Genomic DNA, 26359 nt, shown 5'->3' with positions numbered 1-26359 from the left:
CCCAAAGGACCCTCAGAGTGGAGAGTTCCTACTCTTTCCTTAGGTATATGAGGCCCATTGTGGGTAGGTCCTGGCCAAGGGGGCCCAGCACACAGGCCTCCAGGCTGTCTGGCTAGTGGATTCTCAGTAAGGACCCCTTTCTCCTACAAATCAAACAGCAGAGCAGTACTGAGATTCAGGCATGCTGCTGTTGCTGCTGAGTCAGTTGTTGTTGCTGCTAAGTTGTGTGCAACTCTTTGCAACCCCATGAACTGTAGCCCACCAGGCTCCTCCGTCCATGGGATTCTCCAGGCAAGAATACTGGAGTGGGGTGCCATTGCCTTCTCCAGGGCATCTTCCCAACCCAGGGATCAAACCCAAGTCTCCTGCATTAGCAGGTGGATTCTTTACCACTGAGCCATCAGGGAAGCCCCAGAGATTCGGGCATGCATTTATTCAATCTGAGACCAGCCCTCATGGACTGACAGCCTACTGAGTACCCCCTTCCCATTTCCCTTTCCTGCAAGAGGTGTGGGCTATCAGCAGCCTAGACCCAGGAAAGGTTTCTCATGGGGCTGGGGACCAGAACCAGACTTGACTTCAAGCCTCAACTCTGCCACTTACTAATGCTGAGCCTTCATCAATAGCAAGCTCCCTGAGACTCAGATTCTTCATCTGTAAAACGGGTTTAATGATTACCTTCTGACAGGGAATTATTTTAAATGAGATATGACATGTAATACCCCAGATGTGGGGCCTGGCCAGGGCAGATATGAGTTGCATGAGCTCCTTTCCTTCAGCCCCCACCAGCCAGAGAGAACCTAGAGGAGGCTGAAGCCCTCCAGCCACAACTGATAACAGAAGCCAAAGCCAGAGCCCATTCTTAGACAAATCATCTCGCCCTTCAGAATCAGACAGCTGGTGCCCTGTCCGCCTCAGGCCCAGGCATTCTTCCTTTGGGCTCAAAGACGGACCCACGGGTAGGTCTGCTGACAAGAGTGTGCCTGGTACAGGTAACCACCCTGGCTAGGACTGCCCCCACCCCTTTCTCTGCCCCCACCCTGTGCTTCAAGACTGCTATTCAAGCCCCTCTCTTTAGCCAAGGCAGGGTGGACCCCAGAGTGCAGAGACCAGCCTGCTTCCTTCAGAGGAGAAGACTTGAAAGCTGCCCCACTGGGAAAGAAAGGCCTCTGTCCTGGGCCAAGGCCCACTGTGGAAGGTCTCCCCAGCCCCTTCCCAAGCGGAAGAGCCAAGGGTGGACAGGCCAGGGGTCTTCCTGAATAGACAGAGAGCCATCTTCAAGACTGGACGCAGCAAGACTGGAGGCCCATCAGGCCAAAAGAACAAGAGGAGGGAAACTGGTCTGGTCCTGTCCTCATCCACCACATGTGAAGAGAAGAACCTATCCCAGCATCCCCAGCACAAAGGGACCCTCCAGCTCCCCAGCAACCAGAGAGGGCTCAGGAGCCAGGAGCAGCCAGGGGACCGGCTCCAGGCCCTGTTCTGTTGCCAAGCAGCTGCAAGACTGCTGGCTCCAAGCCGCAGCTCCTCGGGCTGTAAAGTGGTGCCCCTGCCTCCCAGGTGTGACGGGGAAACCAAATCAATTGAGGAACATGAAAGAGGGTAGCTCTTATGTTAGGTGTCAGCTTACATCACAAAAGTAATAATAATCGATAATAGACAGGAGGAAACTTTTGGAGCCAATGATGTTTATGACATAGACTAAGATGATGGTGTCATAGGTATATATTATACAATCAACTCTTGAACAACACAGGGCTTAGAGACACACACCATCTACACAGTTGAAAACCCACATAAAACTTGAGAGTCGGCCCTCTGTACCCATGAATTCAACCAACTGTGAAACACTGTTGTATTTACTATTGAAGAAAATCCACATATAAGCAGAACTGTGCAGTTCAAACCTGTGTGATCCATGGGTCAGTTGTACTTATCTGCAGATTCATCTGGTTGAACACATTAAATATGTACAGCTTTTGGTATGTTAATCATACCTCAATAAAGTTTTTTTAAAAAAAAGCTTTCCCAATTCTGAGAAATAAGAACAAAGCAGGAGGCATAATCCTCCCAGATTTCAGGAAATATTACAAAGCTACACTAATCAAAGCAGCACAATAGTATAGGCACAACGTCAGATATATAGATCAATGAAAGAGAATAGAGAGTATAGAAATAAAGCCGCATATCTATGGTCAATTCTTCTACAAAGACATGACAGTGTATCAATAAAATGGAGAAAGGACAATCTCTTCAGCAAGTGTTGTTGGGAAGGCTGGACAGCCACATCTACATCAATGAAATTAGAACACATCCTCTCACCATATGCAAAAATAAATTCAAAATGGCTTAAAGCTTTAAAGATAAAACATACCATAAAACTCTAGAAGAGAACATAGGCAAAACATTCTATGACATAGATTATACCAGTGTTTTCTTAGGTCAGTCTCCCAGGCAAGAGAAATTAAAACAAAAGTGAACAAATGGGACCTAATCAAACTTACAAACTTCTGTACAGAAAAAGAAACCATAAATCAGACAAAAAGACAATCTTGAACTGGGAGAAAATATTTATAAATGATGCCACCAACAAGAGCTTAATTCCAAAATATACAAACAGCTCATACAACTTGATAACAAAAAGACAGCCCAATCAAAAAATGAGCAGAAAACCTAAATAAACATCTCTCCAAAGGCATACAGACATTTCTCCAACAGGTACACAAAAAGATGCTCAATATGGCTAATTATTCAGTTCAGTTCAGTCCCTCAGTTGTGTCCGACTCTTTGTGACCCCATGAATCGCAGCACGCCAGGCCTCCCTGTCCATCATCAACTCCCGGAGTTCACTCAGACTCACATCCATCGAGTCAGTGATGCCATCCAGCCATCTCACCCTCGGTTGTCCCCTTCTCCTCCTGCCCCCAACCCCTCCCAGCATCAGAGTCTTTACCAATGAGCCAACTCCTCGCATGAGGTGGCCAATGCAAATGAGAACTACAGTGAAGTACCAGCTCATACGGGTCAGAATGGCCATCACTTAAAAGTCCACAAATAACAAATGCTGGAGAGGGTGTAGAGAAAGGAGAACCCTCCTATATCGTTATTGAGAATGTAAATTGGTGCAGCCATTACAGAAAAAGCTGTGGAGGTTCTTCAAAAAACTAAAAATAGAGAGAGCTACCACCCACTCCTGGGCATATCTCTAGAGAAAAACATTGCTCAAAAGGATACATGTACCCAATGTTCACGGAAGCACTGTTTACAATAGCCAAGACATGGAAGCAACCTAAATGTCCGTTGACAGAGGAATGGATAAAAATGTGGTACATATATAGAATGGAATATTATTCAGCCATTAATTTAAAAGAATTAAATAATGCAATTCGCAGCAACATGGATTAACTTGGAGATTATCATAGTATCATACTAAGTGAAGTAAGTCAGACACAGGTTTGATCCCTGATCCAGGAAGATCCTGAATGCTGCAGAGCAACTAAGCCCCTGAGCCACAACTTAGCCACGTGCCTCAGCTACTGAGCCCGGCTGCCCTAGAGCCCATGCCCTGCAGCAAGAGAGGCCACCGCGGCGAGAAGCCCGTGCCCCACACCAGAGCGCAGCCCCCACTCGCCACAAGTAGAGAAAAGCCGGCACAGCAGTGAAGACCCAGTACAGCCGAAAATAAATAGGCAAATCCAGAAAAACTTTAATAAAATGGATAGCCAATAAGGACCTGCTTACGGAACAGGGGAAAGCTGCTCAATATTCTGTAATAACTGAAATGGGTAAAGAACTCAAAAAAGTTGTTATCGTTCAGCCGCTAAGCCGTGTCCGACTCTTTGCAGCCCCATGGACTGCAGCATGGCAGGCTTCCCTGTCCTTCACTAACTCCTGGAGTTTGCTCAAACTCATGTCCTTTGAGTCAGTGAACAAGAGTAGATACATGTATATGTATAACTGAATCACTTTGGTGCACACCTGAAATTAACACAACATTGTTAATCAACTATGCTCCATATTATAAAACAGATTTCAACAAAATAAAATAAAAATTTTCAATTAGAAAATAAATGAATATATATATGTGTGTGTATGCATGTACCTGAATCACTTTAGTGTAATCAGAAATTAGCACAACACTGTAAATCAACTATACTTCAATAAAATAATTTTTTTTAAAGCTTTCTAAACTATAATCACTTGAAGCTTATTAGGAACATCAGAAGTTCGATCTAGGAGGAAAAAGGCCATGAGAGGTCACCCAGTCCAGCACCCACCTTCCATGGATTGGGAGACAAGCTCAAGGGCACGCTGGCAACTGTGTCGAATCTTAAGCTTCTGGACTTGCTTCTCCATGCTGCCTCCATCTCCCATCGGTGCTCGCACGCCAAGGCCCCAGGCACCCATGTGCTGATGTCACAGTTGGGGTGGGGCAGAAAGACACAGGTTAGAAGTTTCGAGGAGCCCTGCCCAGAGTGGGCAATGCAGGCTAGACAGACTCCTCCCCAAATGTCCCATGTGCAGGATGCTCCCACCATTCAAAGGGAGCCCACTGGAGCCACCAGCAGGCTTTCACAGGCCAGGGTAATGGGGCTCCAAGTCTCATGGGAGAGGTATGGGGAACGCTGACCCCCTCCACTAGAAGAGAAATCTGGAGAGGAGAGTGTAAGGCTGGGGTGCCGTGGGGGCCCCAAGAAGGTGGGAGGGAGGAGAGACAGTGGACACGCGCTGCAGAGTCCTGGATGGGAGCTGGGAGGCTACTGGGGGTGCCAGGTCAGACCGGCCTTCACAGTGGGACTCAGTGTAAGTCCCAAGCTTGTGACTCCTCACACTGCAGAAACTCAAAGTAACTAGGGCAAGAGCAGTCAGGGAGGGCCTCCTGCAGCAGGTGGCTCCTGAGGGCCTAGAGCAAGCCCAGACTAGATGGCCGCCCAAGTGACGCTTAGGAAAGGAGGGTCAGGCCCAGCAGAGGGGTGGGCAACAAGGCACCAGCAGGTTGTCCTCCCTGGAGGCCCCAGCCCCTCTGGGAGGGTGGGGATGAGTGCTTCGAAAGCCGACAGGAAGCCTGGACTTTACCAGGCTGGCAGTCCCGAGCCTCTGCAGAGAACCTTGGCCAGGCTAACCAGACCAGGTCCGCTTTGTCAAATGAGCCTTCTGGCAGCAGTGCTGGAGTGGGACTGGATGGGATGGTGGAGCTAGGTCAAGCATGAAGCTTAGAGGAGACCTGTGAATAGGCTGCAGGAGTCCGAGCAGAGAGGAGACTGCGGGTGGAATTGGCCAGACTTGGGGCGGAACAGATGAAAGGGAGTGAGGGAGCGGGACAAGCAGGGCAATGTCCTGTAACTGACCCAGGCTATGAGGTGGACTTCCCGAGAAAGGAGATGAAGAGGAGGAACGAGCAGGGCACGGGAGGGTGGGGAGCAGTGGGGTCAGGGGAGGTCACGTTGTGCTGCCCCTGGTGCGGCATCCTGGTGACGATGTGCAGGGCCCTGGAGGTGCCCCTGTTCCCTTGGACCCCCACCCCCACCCCGTGCTCTGCAGACACAACATCGCACCTGTCACTCAGTGCTGTCCCCGCAGGAGGGTGTCCCAGGCTGAGGGGGACCCCAAGCCTGCCCCGGAAAGTCCAGACCTAAGAGGGGGTGTGATGGGAGCTCCCCAGGTAGAAAGGACACTTCAGTGGTACAACCTCAGCCTGTACTGCTCACCCTGCTCCCCCCACCCCACTCCAGCTTGTCTCTTTTCTAAGCCAAGGCTGGAAGCTCATTTCCAGGAAGCCTCTGTGGCCTAGCCCTGCTCCACACACAGGGCTGAGTTCTCACCTTTCTGAGAAGCTGCTCCAGACCAGAGAGGCCTCCCCGATCCTGGGTGTCACACACACCCCTCCCCTGCTGCACCCCTCTGCACCCAGAGCCTGTCCAGGCCAAGGCCACCCTCAATGCTCCTCTCTAGTTCTTTTGAACCCCAAATATGGAGGCTGTCATAGGTTGAATGGTGGCCCCAAAAAAGGCCTAAGCCTTAACCCTTGGAACCTATGAACGTGACATTATTTGGGAAAAGGGTCTTCGCAGATGTGATTGGATTAGGGATCTTCATATGAGATCATCCCAGATTATCCAGGTGGGCCCTGATCCAACAGCGAAAGTCCTTATGAAACCAGACTAGCAGACCTTGTGAAGACGAAGGCAGAGGTGGGAGAACCAGCCGAGGAAATGCCCAAAGACGGCCCCGCCCACCCTGAGCTTAAGACCTCTGCCCTCCAGAACCAGAGGGGACAGGTTTCCGCTGTTTTAAGGCAGTTTCCAGTTAGCGGCAGTTTGTATGGCAGCCCTTGGACGAAGGCTCAAAAACAGCAAGCAAACAGCTCAGACAGGGCCGCGCTGGCCACAGTGTGTGCTGGCCCAGCTCTGTGCCCTGCAGGAGCTGCCAGTCCTGGGGGAGACAGACTTGCCTGGGCTCCTGCCTCAGGCCTGGGCCCTGCCCCTCAGGAGAGTCATGGACAAATGGGGGAGCCCAGTCAGGGGACAGGAGAGCCCAAGTCGAGGGGCACAGGAGGTCCACTCCTGCGAGGAACCCCTCCTCTTGGCAAACCTCCCACCTAGGCCTGGGGGTGAGCAGGATTTAGAGGGCCCCCACTGCTCTGAGAGGCCCCCAGCCCTGACTGCCCCCCACCCTGTGGCCACCTCTGACTGCTCTGCTGCCAGCTCCACCCAACAGTGGTGAGACAAGCCCAGGTCGGGGGAGATGCTCCTGGGCTCCAGACCACACCTCCTTGATTGGCACCGGCCCTCGCCCCCATGTCTGAGGCTTTGGGATCAACCATGCCCACCGTCATCACCATTGCCTCCTCCTCTCTGCCTCTGTGGCTGCTTCCAGACCTTCCAGATTTGGTTCAAATGTCCCCTCCTGCATGAAGCCTTCCCTGACTGGGCCAGAGCCATGACCAGAGATGCGGTGAGGTGGAAAGAGCCATATCTGGGTCAGATGACCCAGCCCAGCATTGCCACAGGTCTGCCGAGTGACCTTGGATAGGTGCCCTCAAGTCTCTGCCTCTACACGGTCCCCTTCTAAATGCAGTATAATCTCCTTATTTTAGCAGGCCCTCTTACAACCTCTTCTCCCTTTCTCCCAGAAACATCATCTAAGTACCACCTATCCTTTAAAAAGCCTACGGACTCTTGACTCCCCATCACTGACATGTGGAGCCTGCTTGCCGGACTAACCAGCATCCTGCATCCACTCCCTGACCTGCTTTGGCAGAGCCACCCTGGGGTGGGCTGCAGCCTGAGTTTGGGGTCTGAGGACAGAATTCCCCCTGTTTCTGGGGAGTTACACCTCTTAGCTCCAAAGCAGGGACCATGGGCAGCCCAGATCAATAGGAAGGGCCTTGCCTGGATGTCAGGAGACCGGGCTCCAAGCTGGCCCCGTGGAGGCCCTCAGACACCAGGGAGTAGTCAGAGGGTACTGCCCATTGGCTGAGCCGGAGCCTGGGCTCCCGGGGAGATGAGTAGGGGTACATAGAGTTGCACTGTGGGAGCCGCACTGCTTCTCTCTGCTTCTGCCCCACCGTGCCGGGTGAGTATCACCTCTGGGGGTGGCCCAGGGGGGCTGTGGGGTCTTCACTGGAGGCTCTGACCAGGGAGAGGGTGGCAGGAGTGGAGACAAGCCAGGCTGGCAACAAAGAAGGAGGACAGCTGGGCCTCACACCCCTGGCTGTCATCGCCTATCTCTGGACAATCACACGACTAGCCCCAGACCACACCAACGTCCCCCGTCCCCAGCTCCAGGTCTTCTCAGAAGGAAATCCTTTTCTTTGCCTTATTCCCCCAGGAAATCAGTTGTTTTCTTTTTAATTTATTCATCTATTTTGGGCTGCGTGGGGTCTTCGTTGCAGCAGGCGGGATCTTCATTGCGGCATGCAGGTTTCCCTCTAGACACGGCATGTGGGCTCCAGAGCTCATGGGCTCTGTAGTTCTGGCCTGGCGGATCAGTAGTTGCAGTGCACACGGGCTTAGTTGCCCCGCAGCATATACCCCCCCCCCGCCCCCTTCCCCCACCCCTCCCCGCACAAAGATCAAACCCACGTCTTTTGCATTGGAAGGCAGATTCTTAACCACTGGACCATCAGGGAAGTCCCCAAAGGGAACCTTTTTCTAAACCTAATCTGGAGACCTCCTTTATGAAACTGAGTCTGAATAGTGGAAAATCAGCCAGAGTTTAATTCATCCTTTCATTGCTACTCTGCCATCTTCTTTTTTCTTATCATTTTCTTCCACAGGACTCTCACCAAGCCCAGGTGTCTCCCTTGAGGTATAGTGACTGTGAGAGGCACCTGGGCTTTGGCATTCTAATCCCACCCCCACCAGTTCTGGGCTTGATGTCATTAGGCTATTTGCACCCCACTGCCCGCCTCCCCACCAAATTCCAGCTCTCAGGTTCGATGGTCTCTCTTCTGGGGAGTTTTCCCTGCCCCAGAGGCTGAGTTAGACATTTCCCTGGGCTCCACAGCTCTCTGCTTCTCCCCCTATTGGACTCCAAGCTTCTTGGGCACTGAAACCACATCTAATACACCCATGAACCCCCGTGCCTAAAAGAGTGCCTGGTACATGATAAACATCACAAAATATGTTGAATGAAAAAAGAAAGGATGGCTTCATACATCTGCCAATTGTAAAAACTGCCTACCAGACACTGTGGCTACTAAATGAAATGGAAATATATGTGAGTACAAAACAGAAAACAGACCATGGTAGGGCCTCAGAAATGCGTTCGTTTTTCTTCTGCTCCTTCCTATCAATGCAACCTCAAGAAGAAAACTGTCCCTCAGAGTTAACAGAGGACACAGCTGGGACCAAAGGGGTGACACTGCGCAAAGAGAGCTTTCGAGCCTGACGACCGGGTGAACCACCCACTCATGGCCCCACGGCCTGAGATACAGTAGGAAGCATCTTGACGAGCAGCTGCGCAAGCTGAGGGTGCTCGCAGCAGGGAAGAAGGCGAACAGTAGGCAAAATGAGCCCTACAGGCTTCCGCTGTGTGTGGCTGGGAATTCATGATTCTCGATGTTTTTTTTTTAGGTTACAGAGGCCCAGAAAGGGGATGGGAGGAGGGGCCCATCTGCCCAGGACTGGATAGTTAGAGCTTGCTGCCCCCAGGTGCTGGGAGGTTGGCAGTTCCCATCTTCCTTTTAAGTCCCTTGGATGCAAATAGAAAATCTTTCCTCTCTGAGCCTTCATTTCTGAGGCTCTAATGCCCACCTTCTGTGTTTTGATGTTAACGAGGCAGTTGCCCAGCAGTGAGTGCAATCAGCAGTGAGAATAGGAGCCTCTGTTGTGAGATTCAGTCTATGTGGAGCCATATCTCCAGAAGAGGGTAGGTTCATGCATCCCAGTGTGTGTCACTGAGTATTCCAGTGAGTCTGTATTTGTTTTCACACACACCCTAAAGGATGACAGTTCCTAATCCGTAGTGTGATTTGAGATGAGCTACAAGAGCTTTGGAGATGGTGATGGACAGGGGAGCCTGGCGTGCTGCAGTCCATGGGTTCGCAGAGTCGGACATGATTGAGTGACTGAATGGCAACAACAGGAGCTGCATGAGTGTGACTCAAAATATCACCGGTTTACATGTTCATTCTTTGGGTTAGGGTATTTAATCACCCTCCTGAAATGCAAATCACCCTGTAGGAGTCTATGCTAATGAATTACAAATTCTTTGTGAAATGGGCAAATCACCAGAAGAATGTAATTTTCCAAGTTTACTCAAGAAGAGATTAAAAACCTGAGTAGATTGATTGCCATGAAAGAAATCAGAACATGTTACTAAATAGCTATCATCCAAAAAAGTCTGTGCCCAAATTGCTTTATTCGTGAGATTTGCACCCCAAATTCAAGAAATGAAAAATTGCTGTGTTATAAAAGCCATTCTAGAAATAGAATTTTAAAAAGAAACTGAATCAATTCATCATGAAGCTGGCATAACTGTGATACCAAAACCTCATAAAGAGATAAAGATAGCTCCAAAAAAACCCTATAGATCTACTCTAAATAAAATACTAGCAAAAATTTCAGTAGCATTTAAAAATATAATCACTATGTATTTTATCAATTTGTCAATGGGTCAAATTTTAAAAGCACTGGCCCGTTATTATTGATGCCAAAAAAGCATTTGAAAACATTAAATATAGACTCAATTTTTTTCATTATTAAAAACTAGCAGCAGGAAGATACTTCATTAACATGAAAATAATACCTATCTCAAACCAACAAGCAACGTCTTATTTAACATAGAAACAGAAGCTTTAATAAAACTGAAGGAAAATAAATGCACCTTTTCTTATCATTACTTTTTAACATTATTCTAAAAGTTCTGGTTTCTGAAATGAGATGTAAAACCAGAAATGAAAGTCCAATTTTTTTTTTTAAAGAAAAAAATTATTCTCCCTTGTGTGTGTGTGTCCAGTTCAATTGTGCCTGACTCTTTGTGACCCCATGGACTATTGCTCACGAGGCTCTGTCCAAGAGCCCATGAGGCTCCTCTGTCCCAGGCAATAATTCTGGAGTGGGTTGCCATTTCTTCTCCAGGGGATCTTCCTGACCCAGAGATGGAACCCACGTCTCTTGTGTCTCCTGAAATGGCAGGCCGATTCCTTACCACTAGCATCACCTGGGAAGCCCAATTCTCCCTTAAATACCCAATAAAATCAACTGAAATATTTTTAGCTAATAAGGAAATTTTTTAAATAGCAGTATATAAGATAAATGGACAAAATCAGTAAACTTCTATATAAGCTTGTTGCCAATTCAAAAAATACAATAGAAAATTATTATATTCTCAATGATAACAAATTGCAAAATACCTAGGATTTTAACAATAAACTATGGGAGACCCATTCATTATTCAACCAATACTTACTGTCTCCTATATGTCAGGTTTGGTATTAGGTTCCTGGAATATAAATGTGAGTGAAGTGAACAGAATTCCTGCTGTCACAGACCTATACAAATAACAGAAAACTGCTGAGAGACATAAATCAAGACTTGACGACTTAGAACACCATACTTGATACTAGATGGAAAGACTGAATATCATTAAGATTATCAGTCCTCTGCAGATTAATTCATGGATTTAATGAAATTCCAATTTTTAAAATGCACAATGAGATTATTTTTAGAAATTAGCAAAATGATTATAAAGGTTGGGAGAATGAAACGAGAATAACAAAAAAATTTAACAAAAGTACTTGTAAAGATAAATTTTATTAGAAATTAAAATAAATGATGAAGTTATAGTAATCAATAAAATACAGTACTCTTACAACTTAGTAATAAAAGACAACTAAATTAAAAATGGGCAAAGAATTTGAATAGACACTTCTTTAAAAACTACAAATGGCCAGTATGCACATGAAAAGATTCTCAACACCGTCAACCCTCAGAAAAACACAAATCAGGGATTTTCTTTGGTCCAGTGATAAAGACTCTGTGTTTTAAAAGCAAGAGGGGCTAGTTGGATCCCTGGTCAGGCAACTAAGGTCTCACATGCTGCACCACAAAGCCAAAACAAAAGTAAAAGAAAATCACAAATCAAAACCACTAGGATAGCTAGAATAATAAAGAGAAGTAATAAGTATTAGCGAGGATATGGAGAAAATGGAACACTCATCCATTGCTGGTGTGAATTTAAAATGGTGCAGCTGCCTTGGAAAACAAGCTGGTAGTTCCTCAAATGCGGTGGTTCCACAATTCCACTCCTAGGTATTTCCAAGAGAAATGAAAACATACGTTTACACAAAAGCTTGTACATGAGTGTTTTATTCATAATACCCCAAATGTAGAAACAGCCCAAATGTCTATCAGCTGATGAGTGGATCAATAAAACGTGATATAGCCGTACTATGGAATATTATTCAGCCATTACAAAAAGAATGGCATACTGATATATGCTAATAGCATGGATGAACCTTAAAAACATTATGCTAAGCAAGAAAAACCGCCATAAAAGAGCACATATTGTCTAATTCCATTAATATCAATTGTTCAAAGTAGGCACATTCACTGACTCAGAAAGTAGATTAGTGATTGGTTACATAGGGCTCAGGGGGTTGGGGAAAAATAGGGGTACCAGGTTTCTATTTGGGGTTATGACAATGTTGATTGTGGTAATAGTTGCACAACTCTGTGAATTTACTAAAAACCATTGATGTGTACATGTCAATGTGCATATGTGAATTATATCTCAATCGAGCTTTATTTTTTAAATAGCATGGTATGATTTTTTAAATTAATAAATAAATTTTAAAAATAAAAAATAGCATGGCATTGGCACAAGAACAAACAGACTATCACTACCTATAAAACAACCGCTTCACATGTAAGAACTTAATCCAGGACAAATATTGTAACACAAAGCAGTGTAGGAAATGACACAAGAACAATCATTTAGCTACCTGGGAGAAAAATATCAAGTTAGATCATGACTTAATGTCACATAGCAAAGTGAATTTCACGTATATCAAAACTCAATTTAAAAAATTAAGCCGTGCTTTAAAGAACAAAATACAGTATACTATCTTTTCGATCTTTGAATGAGAATCATTATAATAAACCAAGAAAAGAACTCACAAGGAGATGTCTAGAGATTCAATTTTATAAATTTAAAACTCTTAGTCTTAATATCATAAATAAGATAAAAATACTAACAAGGGACTTCCCTGGTGGTCCAGTGGCTAAGACTCTACACTCCCAATGCAGTGGTCCCAAGTTCAATCCCTGGTCAGGGAACTAAATCCCACATGCCACAGCTAAAGACACCATGTGCAGCAACTAAGACCCAGCACAACCTAAGTAAATAAACAAATAAATATTTTTAAAACAATACTAACGAGATTTGGAAAATCTGTTTCAATGGATAAAAGGGGAAACAATGGTTTTAATATTTAAACTGTTAAGAGAAACAATCCCTGGTAGTACATGGGCAAAAGATAGGAGTAGAAAATTCACATGTGGGAGCTAAATCCCACACGCCACAACTAAAAGACAGCATGCAAGTTAAAATGAGATAGTATTTTTCAACCATCAAAGTATTAAGATAATTTTTTTTACTCAAGACAATTTAGTACTAGCACCAATGACAAGACTGACAGCTTTCTTGGAAATCTACTTGCACCTTCATAAATGTTATTATATGATACAATAATTCTACATCTAATATCTACCCTGAAGAATTTATTTGAAATGCAAAGATTTATCCACAGATGCATATCTCATTAAATAATGAGATTTAGTCTGTCATTTTTTTCTCTAGGGATATTGGAGATTCATGAAAATCAAAACCTAGGAAAGCTGGGGCAAGCCCTAGTGGGTGCAGAAACCAGGCCTCCTGCCCCTCTTTTCTCCCTAGAGCCATCCCACTCGCCAGGGAAGATGTCATCATGGACCAAGGGCAGCTCCAACCTGTCCTATACCAGCTTCGTCCTGCTGGGCTTCCCGGGGCTGCAGGAGTCCCGAGCCCTCCTGGTGCTGCCCTTCCTCAGCATCTACCTGGTGATCGTCTCTGCCAACGCCCTGGTCATCCACACGGTGGTGGCCCAGAGGAGCCTGCACCAGCCCATGTACCTGCTCATAGCGCTGCTCCTGGCTGTCAACATCTGTGCCGCCAGCACCGTGGTGCCTGCCATGCTGCTCAGCTTCTCCTCCCGATTCAGCCGCATCTCCCTGGCTCGCTGTCTGGTCCAGATGTTCTGCATCTACTTCCTCATCGTCTTTGACTGCAACATCCTCCTGGTCATGGCCCTGGACCGCTATGTCGCCCTCTGCTACCCTCTCCGCTACCCAGAGATAGTGACAGGTCAGTTGCTGGCTGGCCTGGTGGGGGCAGCAGCCGCCAGGAGCACTTGCATCGTTGCTCCAGTGGTGGGGCTGGCCTCCAGGGTTCGTTTCTGCCGCTCAGACGTGATCCACCACTTTGCCTGTGAGCACATGGCCCTGATGAAGCTCTCCTGCGGGGATATCTCCCTAAACAAGGCTGTGGGGCTCACTGTCCGCATCTTCAACAGAGTCCTGGACATGCTGCTGCTAGGAGCCTCCTACTCCCGCATCATCCATGCTGCCTTTCGACTTTCATCAGGCAGAGCACGTTCAAAGGCCCTGAACACCTGTGGCTCCCACCTGCTGGTCATCTTCACTGTCTACTCATCCACCATGTCCTCATCCATCGTCTACCGCGTGGCCCACACTGCCTCCCAGGATGTGCACAACCTGCTCAGTGCCTTCTACCTGCTGCTTCCATGTCTGGTCAATCCCATCATCTACGGGGCCAGGACCAAGGAAATCAGGCAGCAGCTGGCAACTGTCTTCCAACGGGCACAACACCAGGTCTCCAGTGAGAAGCTCCAGCCCCCGCCCTCACATAGGGAGCTTCCTGCCTGACTCTCCATGACTTGTAGGCCCCAGTCACTCTCACTATCACGCAGGTAAATGTGCAAGTGATCCATCCCTGCTATATGTTGGCTCTGGCTGTCTACAGTCATCTTTGAGAATCTTCTAGGCATATCCTGAAAACTGGCTATTCATCCAGAGTTCCACAGTAACCAACTTCAAATAAGCTTCTGTCACCGATTTCTCAGTTTTCTCCCCCTCTTTCTGCATGTAGCTTTCATTCATTCATTCATTCATTCACCAGACATCTAGTATACATACGTCATGTTAGCCACACACTTCAAAAGAAGGAAAAAAATTGGTTTCTCCCCTGAAAGAGGTCCAATCTAGCACACTATAAAGGCATGTAATGGTCAATAATAGCTTTATGAACAAAATTCTGTGGAAACATATAGGAAGGGCAATCACTGACATGGAGCTCTTCACAGAGAAGGTGAATCTGGCTTGTGTTTGAAGGATAAGGTAAGGTGTTTGCTGGAGAGGAAGGAGATGGAAAGAAAAAAGGCACTCTAGGCCAGCATGGTGAGCCACAGAGGCATGTATAGAGGTCAGAAACTCCACAGCAGCCCCCATAGAGGGAGCACGGGGGTCTGGTGGAAAGTGAGGTTGGGTCAGTGGGCAGATAAGTGGAGGCCAGATGATAAAAGGCTTCATCTGTCATGATAAGGAGTTTGAGTTTTTACTCCAGGCAGCCACTGAAGACCCTGAAGCAGGGAAGTGGCAAAACCACACTTGTGATTCACAGCAGCCACTCTGCAGTCACAGGAGAGTGTGGATTAGAGGGAGACAAGCCTGGAGGCTGTGACACTAGAGACAACGGTAGCCTGGCCCTGAGTAGAGACACAGGGATGAAGAGAGGTGGAGAGATGAAGGGACTTCTAAAGGTTGAGTTTGTGTGTAGGAATCAGGGAGGCGGGAGGAAAACAAGGATAGAATGGCCTCACCAAAGCCAAGGGAGGAGACTGTTTTAAGAAGGTTGGAGTGGTTGGCAGGTTTCAGTCCTCTAATGGGTCAAGAAGAATGAGGATTTGACTAAGTAATATTGTGGAAGTTGATGAGCACTTTAACAAGGGCAGTTCCCTTCCTTGGGTCCTGGGGATACTATTGATGAGCATAATGTGGTTCTCGCTCTCATGGACTTTATCTTTTAGAGGAGGCATAGGCATTAGTCAACTGATGTTAATGCCTCGGAATGGTGGGGGCTGAAACGAACTGCCATGATTCTGAGTGCATCAAGACAGAAGTTTATGGAGGGGAATAGACAGCAGTAGGTGGAAGGGAAGGTGGGCAAGAGGATGTGGGTAAACTTTGAAGAGTAGAAAAAAAATGTAACGCTGAGAGAGGAAAAGACCTGGGTTTGATTCTTGGCTTAGCCACTTACAGGTTGGGAGGACCATGGGACGATCTTGGAATTCTCTCTGAATTTGTTTCCTCATCTGCAAAATGGAGAGAATAATATTACCTGCCTCATAGGGAGAGGAGAACTAGTTGAGAGAAAATTAAAGGATGATCCTTTAAAAGAGGGACATATGGGGACAAGAGCAAAGCAGAAAAGTTGGGTCTTGAGATAAGGAGCCCTCTTCTTTGGATACAGAGAGAAGGAGCACAGATGTGTACAGAAGTGCAGAGCTGTGCTGTTTCTCTAGAAACACTTAGCAGTCTGGGAACAGCTTTCACCCAGCTGTCATCAGGGTACATCAGGACAGGAGTACTGGAGAGGGAGCCAGTGAGCTGCCTGCCATCCAACGTGTGAAGGGCAGGGGAGACAGGAGGATTCTGAACAATGGAAGAAAAATGACAGGCCTAGAGGTCATCTTGAGATATAAAAGTAGGGACTGTTATGTCATGGGGAAGGAATAAGGCAGTTTGAAAGAGAGCTACTGAAGCAGAAGACTTCAGAGGTGGTGCGTTTATGGTTGATGATCTAGGATATGATCACATATTTGCAGCCTGGACTGGATAGAGAATAGGTCACTGATGTTGAAGAAGGCAACAACCCTTAAACAAAGATGCTGGACAGATCATTTTCATAAATGATCCATACCATAGTCCAGGCAAATGGCCAGGGTTGAGGAGGAAATGTCCTCTATGAAAATGGGGAAAGGATCTTGAAGTTATGGATAACAATGATGAAGGAAGGGGATGCAAAATTAGGAAAACAATCATTTTAAGCAACATTAGGGAGCTACTTTTTAAAATTATGTCAAGATATGGCTACCCATATCATCAGCCTTGGAAAGACTGGGCACTTCAGGGCAGGAGACAGGTGTTTCCCAGCACATAGCAAGAGGCCACTGACAGAGCCATATGCCTCCAGAAAAGGCCAGCGAAAGACAGGCAGACGGGAAGAAGATGGAAGCCCCTAGGTAGCAAGAGTGAAAGGAGACCTAACCTGCTCTCCTCTTCTCCAGTCCAACCTATATCCCAAGTTTTCCACCAGTTCTGTTTTAGAGCAACAATGTGTCATGAGTATAGCAGTCATAAGGGGGTGAGGAGTGGCATATTTCTTGATTTTTCTTAGGAAGAACTTGGAGTGGCGAACACATAAGAATAGGCAAGCGTGTTGGTGTGTTCACAGTGTCCTTGGAAACAGGAGAGTACAGCAGCACAGAAGTCATCCTTCCCAAGCTTGAGTGTGCAAAGAAAGAAGCATAAAGAGGGCAGCACCCGGGTTGGTGGGGGAGCTGTGGTCTTTTGACATAGACAAGGAACTGAGCTCTTCATCCTGCAGGAGGAAATAGCCTCACCCTCAGGGCACTCTTGGTCTAAGGATATACCAGCTACTAGCACTGTCCTGCTCCACCACTCTCCTTCTCTGCCAGAAACATTCAGGCTTGCAAAGAAGCCCAATAAATGTTTCTTGATTAAATTCAGTGACCTTAATCATAGCCCGAGGGAATATATAAGGGAGGCTGCTGCTGCTGCTGCTGCTAAGTCACTTCAGTCGTGTCTGACTCTGTGCGACCACATAGACAGCAGCCCACCAGGCTCCCCCGTCCCTGGGATTCTCCAGGCAAGAACACTGGAGTGGGTTGCCATTTCCTTCTCCAATGCATGAAAGTGAAAGTGAAATTGAAGCCACTCAGTCATGTCCGACCCTCAGCAACCCCATGGACTGCAGCCTACCAGGCTCCTCCGTCCATGGGATTTTCTGGGCAAGAGTACTGGAGTGGGGTGCCATTGCCTTCTCCGATATAAGGGAGGCAGAGGGTCACAATTCTCTCTGGTCCGAGGAGGCTACTCCTTTCTGGGTCAGATACTGCTCTGTCCCATGACTGTCCAAACCTTCCAGGATGATCTCAAAATATGACAGACCATGTCCTAATCCTCTCCATCGAGTCCCTCAAGGCCTTGCCTTTACGTTCACTGGTAGCACCTCAAGACATTGTTCAACATGGCAAAGAGCAAGAGTTAGAGTCCATGAGACGGCGGTCTGAAACCTAGCTATGCCTGAAGGTTGAGCTGCTTGGTCAGCGTGATGAACAAAGAACAAAAGCAGACATACAACAGAAACTATTAGCACGGAAAGCCCTCTCTGAGCTCTGCTTGCGGCTTCACTCTTCTAAAGGCAAGAGGAAGGTTTCACAGAATTAGAAGACACATACCAAAGCAGTCACTTGGCATTTTATCTCTCTCTCAGTTCCATCTTTATGGTATCAAGTTGCCTAACATCTTCCTGTGTGTTAGTCACTCAGTCATGTCCTACTCCTTGTGACCTCATGGACTGTAGCCCACCAGGCTCCTCTGTCCATGGAATTCTCCAGGCAAGAATGCATTGGAAGGACTGATGCTGAAGCTAAAGTTTCAATACTTTGGCCACCTGATGTGAAGAGCCAGCTCATTGGAAAAGACCCTGGTGCTGGGAAAGATTGAGGGCAGGAGGAGATAAGGGTGACAGAGGATGAGATGGTTGGATGGCATCACTGACTCAATGGACATGAGTTTGAGCAAATTTCAGGAGATAGTGAAGAACAGGGAAGCTTTGCATGTGTCAGTCTATCAGGTTGCAAAGAGTCGAACACAACTTAGCGACTCTCCATGGGATTTCTCAGGCAAGCATACTAGAGCAGGTTGCCATTTCCTACATTACACTTAATTAGTTATCGGAAACATTAAAGAAAGGTATATCTAAATGTTAAAAATCCAAACCATAAAGTTTTATAAGATAAAGAAATATATCATCACAACATTGGAGTAATGAAAGTCTTTCTAAGTAGGATACAAGTACTAACTTTTTATAAAAGAAAGAAAAGAGTGATACAAACTTGACTGCATAAAGGAAAGAAGTGATAAATTTGACTACATTAAAATCTAGAATTTTGGATAATCAAAAGCAGAGCTGCCACTGTTGTGTAATATATTATATAGGTGATCTGCACAAAGACATCCGACAGAAGCAGGTGAAAGCCGAAATTCAGCCCACATTACACTTACCAAGCCATCAGAAAGGGAGCATTTTTATAAACTGTACAAAGGTATCCGATGTACTAGACACAGTCTCAATCAAAAGATGGATGCCATAAGCAAGTGAAAAAGCAAGCCACAGATTTGGGGAAGATACTTATAATACTTTATCCAACAAAGAACTAGTATCCAGAAAATATAAAGAATAACTACAAATCTGTAAGAAAAAGACAGATGACTTAGTTTATCAGAAGGTAACATAGGTAGATAAAAGACTTGACTGTCACTTCAGAAAATAAGCATATGAAAAGGTATTTGTCCGCACTATTTCAGAATTCAAATGTTAGTCATTAATAATTTAAGGCAGAATGAAATGCCTCACTCTAGCACATGAATTTAAAACAGAAACTAAATGTATGTTGGGCTTCCCTCGTAGCTCAGTCCGTAACGAATTTGTTTGCAATGCTGGAATCCGCTTGAGATGCAGGAGACTGGGGTTCAGGTCCTGAGTCTGGAAGATCCCCTGGAGAAGGAAATGGCAACCCACTCCAGCATTCTTCCCTGGAACATCCCATGGACAGAGGAGATTGGAGGGCTGCAGTCCATCGGGTGACAAGTCAGACATGACTTAGCGACTAAACCACCATGAATGTATTTTACAGGGTTTTTTAAATGCAAAAAGTAACAATATTTCAGTTAAAGAAACTTGATTTCTTAAGCGAAATTAGAGTTTCCACAGAGATATTGCAAAAGGACAGTGAACGTGGCATGGTAGTTGTATACCGTGTGTGTCACCATTTTCAAAGGCACTGAGGTCACACCGGCTGCATTAGATTGGGAGCAAGATCATTGTTGTAGATTGAGAACTATTTCACATTTACAGCTAGACTTGGAATCTTCCACAGAAGAAGGATAAAAGTAAGCCATGTGTCCTATGTCCTAGAAAATGAAGTACCTCTACAGCCTCCATCTAAAAAACTAATCATTTGCTATTATATATTCCAACTATTTCCAGTGCATTTAGTCCCTTCTCCTAATGGAAAAGAACAGTACAAAGTAGGACTAGCCAGTTAGGTGCAGCACAGCAGAGCTGGTATGAATACAGGCTTCTGAAGTCAGAGTGACTACGGGGTTTTTATTTGTTTTTTAATTTTAAAAAAATTAGTATAGAGAAATAAATCAACAAAGCAATATACCACGAGAAAAATAATGGACTGAAAATTTTAAATATAAGCTACTTATCTGTCATTCAAAAGCAGGCAAGAGGTCAAGTGTTCAGGGTTACAAACAGCATAATTTGGAGAGGTCAAGAGTTACTATGAAGAGTGACATGATTTTCATGGGTCCCAGTTGCTTTTGTGTGAATATTGCTAACTTCCTAAGTATGATTATAAGACTTAGTGATGTGATCTAACCCAGTTCTCTCTAGTCTCACCCATAGTGAGACTCCCACATAAACTGTCAATTATAAGGTAATTCTTTAAGCATCCAGAATACATTCATTATCTTTCTTTGCGTCTCTGGGAATCCTCATGTTCTGTTTCCTCTTTATAATTTTCAGATTAGAAAAATCTTCCCTAATCTAAATCTTTTCTAAATTTCAGACTTTCTCCAACCTGAGTCACTACTCTTTATTTTTTTCTTTTATCTTAATTTTATTTTTGTCTTCACTGGGTCTCTGTTGCTGCGTGTGGGCTTTCTCTAGTTGCAGCTAGCAGGGGCTACTCTCTAGTTGCTGTGTGCAGCCTTCTCATAGCAGTGATCTTTCTTGTTGCAGATCATGTGCTCTAGAGCGTGGACTCAGTAGTTATAACTCATGGGCTTAGTTGCCCCATGGTTTGTGGAATCTTCCCAGAGCAGGGATCAAACCCATGTCCCCTGCATTGGCAGGCAGATTCCTAACCACTGGACCACCAGGGAAGTCCCACTACTGTTTATTTTTATGACATTCTTCAACATTTAGCCCAATGCCACATCAGTGAAGCCCTTACTGATCAGCTTAGACTTTAAAGAAGTTAATTGTTTTATCTTAGAGCTCACTGAATCTTTTTTTTTCTTATTCCTGTTGTAATCTAACAAGAACCTCCTCCCCCTGTAATAAGGGACAATTCTATGAGACTTGTGTTAATGTTTATTTTTGTTGCTCTTCAAGTCAACAGCCACTTATTGAGAGAGTTCTAGGTGTAAAATTATTTTAAAGGCTAAAAAGCATAGTAGTGGACAAAACCAACAAAACTTACTGCCCTTCTGGATTTCACACTTAATTTGTTGCAAAAGCATACATAGCAAGGCAAACCAGTACTGAAACAAATCGGGGAATTCTAAAGAGAAAGTATGATCTCTAATCTAAGCCAGAAATCCTGGAATGTGAAGTCAAGCGGGCCTTAGAAAGCATCACTACAAACAAAGCTAGTGGAGGTGATGGAATTCCAGTGGAGCTATTTCAAATCCTAAAAGATGATGTGGTGAAAGTGCTGCACTCAATATGCCAGCAAATTTGGAAGACTCAGCAATGGCCACAGGACTGGAAAAGGTCAATTTTCATTCCAATTCCAAAGAAAGGCAGTGCCAAAGAATTCTCAGACTACCACACAATTGCACTCATCTCACATGCTGGTAAAGTAATGCTCAAAATTCTCCAAGCCAAGCTTCAGCAATACGTGAACCGCGAACTTCCAGATGTTCAAGCTGGTTTTAGAAAAGGCAGAGGAACCAGAGATCAAATTGCCAACATCCGCTGGATCATGGAAAAAGCAAGCGAGTTCCAGAAAAACATCTATTTCTGCTTTACTGACTATGCCAAAGCCTTTGACTGTGTGGATCACATTAAACTGTGGAAAATTCTGAAAGGGATGGGAATACCAGACCACCTGACCTGCCTCTTGAGAAATCTGTATGCAGGTCAGGAAGCAACAGTTAGAACTGGACATGGAACAGACTGGTTCCAAACAGGAAAAGGAGTACATCAAGGCTGTATATTGTCACCCTGCTTATTTAACTTATATGCAGAGTACATCATGAGAAACGCTGGACTGGAAGAAACACAAGCTGGAATCAAGATTGCCGGGAGAAATATCAATAACCTCAGATATGCAGATGACACCACCCTTACGGCAGAAAGTGAAGAGGAACTAAAGAGCCTCTTGCTGAAAGTGAAAGAAGAGAGTGAAAAAGTTGGCTTAAAGCTCAACATTCAGAAAACGAAGATCATGGCATCTGGTCCCATCACTTCATAGGAAATAGATGGGAAAACAGTGGAAACAGTGTCAGACTTGATTTTTTTGGGCTCCAAAATCACTGCAGATGGTGATTGCAGCCATGAAATTAAAAGATGCTTACTCCTTGGAAGAAAAGTTATGACCAACCTAGATAGTATAGTCAAAAGCAGAGACATTACGTTGCCAACTAAGGTCCGTCTAGTCAAGGCTGTGGTTTTTCCTGTGGTCATGTATGGATGTGAGAGTTGGACTGTGAAGAAGGCTGAGCACCAAAGAATTGATGCTTTCAAACTGTGCTGTTGGAGAAGACTCTTGAGAGTCCCCTGGACTGCAAGAAGATCCAACCAGTCCATTCTGAAGGAGATCAACCCTGGTATTTCTTTGAAAGGAATGATGCTAAAGCTGAAACTCCAGTACTTTGGCCACCTCATGAGAAGAGTTGACTCATTGGAAAAGACTCTGATGCTGGGAGGGATTGGGGGCAGAAGGAGAAGGGGGCGACAGAGGATGAGATGGCTGGATGGCATCACTGACTCAATGGATGTGAGTCTGAGTGAACTCCGGGAGATGGTGATGGACAGGGAGGCCTGGCGTGCTGAGATTTATGGGGTCGCAAAGAGTCGGACACGACTGAGCGACTGAACTGAACTGAACTGAAAGAGAAAGTGCTGTGTAAGGAACCAAAAGATTGGAGTGCAGCTTGACCTGAATAAATTTCTGGAAAGAACCAATAACTAGGAAAATGACTAAGATTCTCTGTTTTCCTTTGCTTATCTACACTCTAAGATTGTGATTTATTTTTTTTTTCTCTCTCTCTCTGAAGACTGGATTTTTGGATACCCTGTACATAACCACCTACATAGTACAAAAATTGAATCTCTTTTCTTCATTCTAGGAGGAAGTTTTCTGATTGCACTAGCTTAGTCAATATTTGATTTATGGTTTATCAACTGTAACTGGGGCTAGTGGCATGACCAAATTGCACAAAATGATACACAATGGCTGTCAAGACTGTTATCTCATGAATAAGATTTTTTAAAAGTGGTGATACTTCAGAGCTCAGATCTTTGGGTTGACCTCAGAATGTCCTTATGGGTATAGGATTTTGGGTATAGGTTTTATGTCTATACTTGCTCCCAGAGAAAAGAAAAGAAAAAACAAAAGGTATTTATCTCCAGCCTCTCATATTCAGATGTTCAGGCTAGCGCTGTTCAACCTCATAGTATCTATTGTATAGACATAATAGATTTATGTATGTATTAAAACGATTTCTCCATGGATGGCAGTGGAAACTTATGCGCTACAACTGAGGTTATATTAATAGATTGGTACAACTACTTTGGAAGACAATTTGCCCAAAATGCAATACTTGGATACAGTCTCAAAAACGACAGAATGACCTCTGTTCATTTCCAAGGCAAACCATTCAATATCACAGTAATCCAAGTCTATGCCCTGACCAGTAATGCTGAAGAAGCTGAAGTTGAACAGTTCTATGAAGACCTACAGGACCTTCTAGAGCTAACACCCAAAAAAGATGTCCTTTTCATTATAGGGGACTGGAATGCAAAAGTATGAAGTCAAGAAACACCTGGAGTAACAAGCAAATTTGGCCTTGGAGTACAGAATGAAGCAGGGCAAAGGCTAATAGAGTTCTGCCAAGAGAACACACTGGTCATAGCAAACACCCTCTTCCAACAACACAATAGAAGACTCTACACATGGACATCACCAGATGGCTGACACCAAAATCAGATTGATTATATTCTTTGCAGCCAAAGATGGAGAAGCTCTATACAGTCAGCAAAAACAAGACCAGAAGCTGACTGTGGCTTGGATCATGAACTCCTTATTGCCAAGTCCAGACTGAAATCAAAGAAAGTGGAGAAAACCAATAGACCATTCAGGTATGACTTAAATCAAATCCCTTATGACTATACAGTGGAAGTGAGAAATAGATTTAAGGGACTAGATCTGATAGACAGAGTGCGTGATGAACTATGGATGGAGGTTCATGACATTGTACAGGAGACAGGAATCAAGACCATCCCCAAGAAAAAGAAATGTGAAAAAGCAAAATGGCTGTCTGAGGAGTCCTTACAAATAGCTGTGAAAAGAAGGGAAGCGAAAAGGAAAGGAGAAAAGAAAAGATATAAGCATCTGAATGCAGAGTTCCAAAGAACAGCAAGGAGAGATAAGAAAGCCTTCTTCAGCGATCAATGCAAAGAAATAGAGGAAAACAACAGAGTGGAAAAGACTAGAGAGCTCTTCAAGAAAATTAGAGATACCAAGGGAACATTTCATGCAAAGATGGGCTCAACAAAGGACACAAATGGTAGGGACCTAACAGAAGCAGAAGATATTAAGAAGACGTGGCAAGAATACACAGAAGAACTATACAAAAAAAGATCTTCATGACCCAGACAATCACCATGGTGTGATTACTCACCTAGAGCCAGACATCCTGGAATGTGAAGTCAAGCGGGCCTTAGAAAGCATCACTATGAACAAAACTAGTGGAGGTGATGGAATTCCAGTGGAGCTATTTCAAATCCTGAAAGATGACACTGTGAAAGTGCTGCACTCAATATGCCAACAAATTTGGAAAACTCAGCAATGGCCACAGGACTGGAAAAGGTCTGTTTTCATTCCAATCCCAAAGAAAGGCAATGCCAAAGAATTCTCAGACTACCACACAATTGCACTCATCTCACATGCTAGTAAAGTGATGCTTAAAACTCTCCAAGCCAGGCTTCAGCAATACGTGAACCGCGAACTTCCAAATGTTCAAGCTGGTTTTAGAAAAGGCAGAGGAACCAGAGATCAAATTGCCAACATCACTGGATTATGGAAAAAGCAAGCGAGTTCCAGAAAAACATCTATTTCTGCTTTACTGACTATGCCAAAGCCTTTGACTGTGTGGATCACATTAAACTGTGGAAAATTCTGAAAGGGATGGGAATACCAGACCACCTGACCTGCCTCTTGAGAAATCTGTATGCAGGTCAGGAAGCAACAGTTAGAACTGGACATGGAACAACAGACTGGTTCCAAATAGGAAAAGGAGTACGTCAAGGCTGTATATTGTCACCCTGCTTATTTAACTTATATGCAGAGTACATCATGAGAAACCCTGGGCTGAAGAAGCACAAGCTGGAATCAAGATTGCCGGGAGAAATATCAATAACCTCAGATATGCAATGACACCACCCTTAAGCAGAAAGTGAAGAGGAACTAAAAAGCCTCTTGCTGAAAGTGAAAGAGGAGATTGAAAAAGTTGGCTTAAAGCTCAACATTCAGAAAACGAAGATCATGGCATCTGGTCCCATCACCTCATGGCAAATAGATGCGGAAACAGTGGAAACAGTGTCAGATTTTATATTTTTGGGCTCCAAAATCACTGCAGATGGTGATTGTAGCCATGAAATACAAGACGCTTATTCCTTGGAAGAAAAGTTATGACCAACCTAGACAGCATATTCAAAAGCAGAGACATTACTTTGCCAACAAAGGTCCATCTAGTCAAGGCTATGGTTTTCCAGTGGTCATGTATGGATGTGAGAGTTGGACTATAAAGAAAGCTAAGTACCAAAGAATTTATGCTTTTGAACTGTCGTGTTAGAGAAGACTTTTGAGAGTCCCTTGGACTGCAAGGAGATCCAACCAGTCCATCCTAAAGGAGATCAGTCCTGAGTGTTCATTGGAATGACTGACGTTGAAGCTGAAACTCCAATACTTTGGCCACCCAATGCGAAGAGCTGTCTCATTTGAAAAGCCCCTGATGCTGGGAAAGATTGAATGCAGGAGGAGAAGGGGACGACGGAGGGGATGGCATCACCAACTCAATGGACATGGGTTTGGGTGGACTCTGGGAGTTTGTGATGGACAGGGAGGCCTGGCGTGCTGTGGTTCATGAGGTCGCAAAGAGTCAAACACGACTGAGGGACTGAACTGAACTGAACTGAGTAAAATCAAAGATATTTATGCATACCCTTTGACCCAGGAAACCTCCTCAGGCACATGAGCATCAAAATACATACAAAGCTATTTATACTGGCCTTGACTTCCCTGGTGACTCAGATGGTAAAGCATCTGTCTACAATGTGGGAGACCCGGGTTCGATCCCTGGGTTGGGAAGATCCCCTGGAAAAGGAAATGGCAATACACTCCAGTACTCCTGCCTGGAAAATCCCATGGACAGAGGAGCCTTGTAGACTACAGTCCATGGGGTTGCAAAGAGTCGGACACGACTGAGTGACTTCACTTTCACTTTATCCCTAATTAGGAAAAACCAGAAAC

General features: G+C 45.1%; 1 protein-coding gene and 1 non-coding gene across 2 annotated transcripts; both read left to right on the top strand.

Annotated features, from left to right (window-relative positions):
* TRNAG-CCC lies at nt 12710-12782 on the top strand. The gene has a single exon. It is a non-coding gene; the product is annotated as a tRNA-Gly (tRNA).
* Nucleotides 13425-14429, top strand: LOC102177261 (olfactory receptor 52K1-like). Its single transcript, XM_005689943.1, has one exon. It carries the CDS (start codon nt 13425-13427, stop codon nt 14427-14429), a length of 1005 nt encoding a protein of 334 aa, XP_005690000.1.

This window comes from Capra hircus, chromosome 15 (genome assembly GCF_001704415.2).
Source record: "Capra hircus breed San Clemente chromosome 15, ASM170441v1, whole genome shotgun sequence".
NCBI classification, from domain to species: Eukaryota; Metazoa; Chordata; class Mammalia; order Artiodactyla; family Bovidae; genus Capra; species Capra hircus.
The sequence above is the reverse complement of the archived record's forward strand: the minus strand, read 5'-3'. Positions and strand labels throughout refer to the sequence as shown.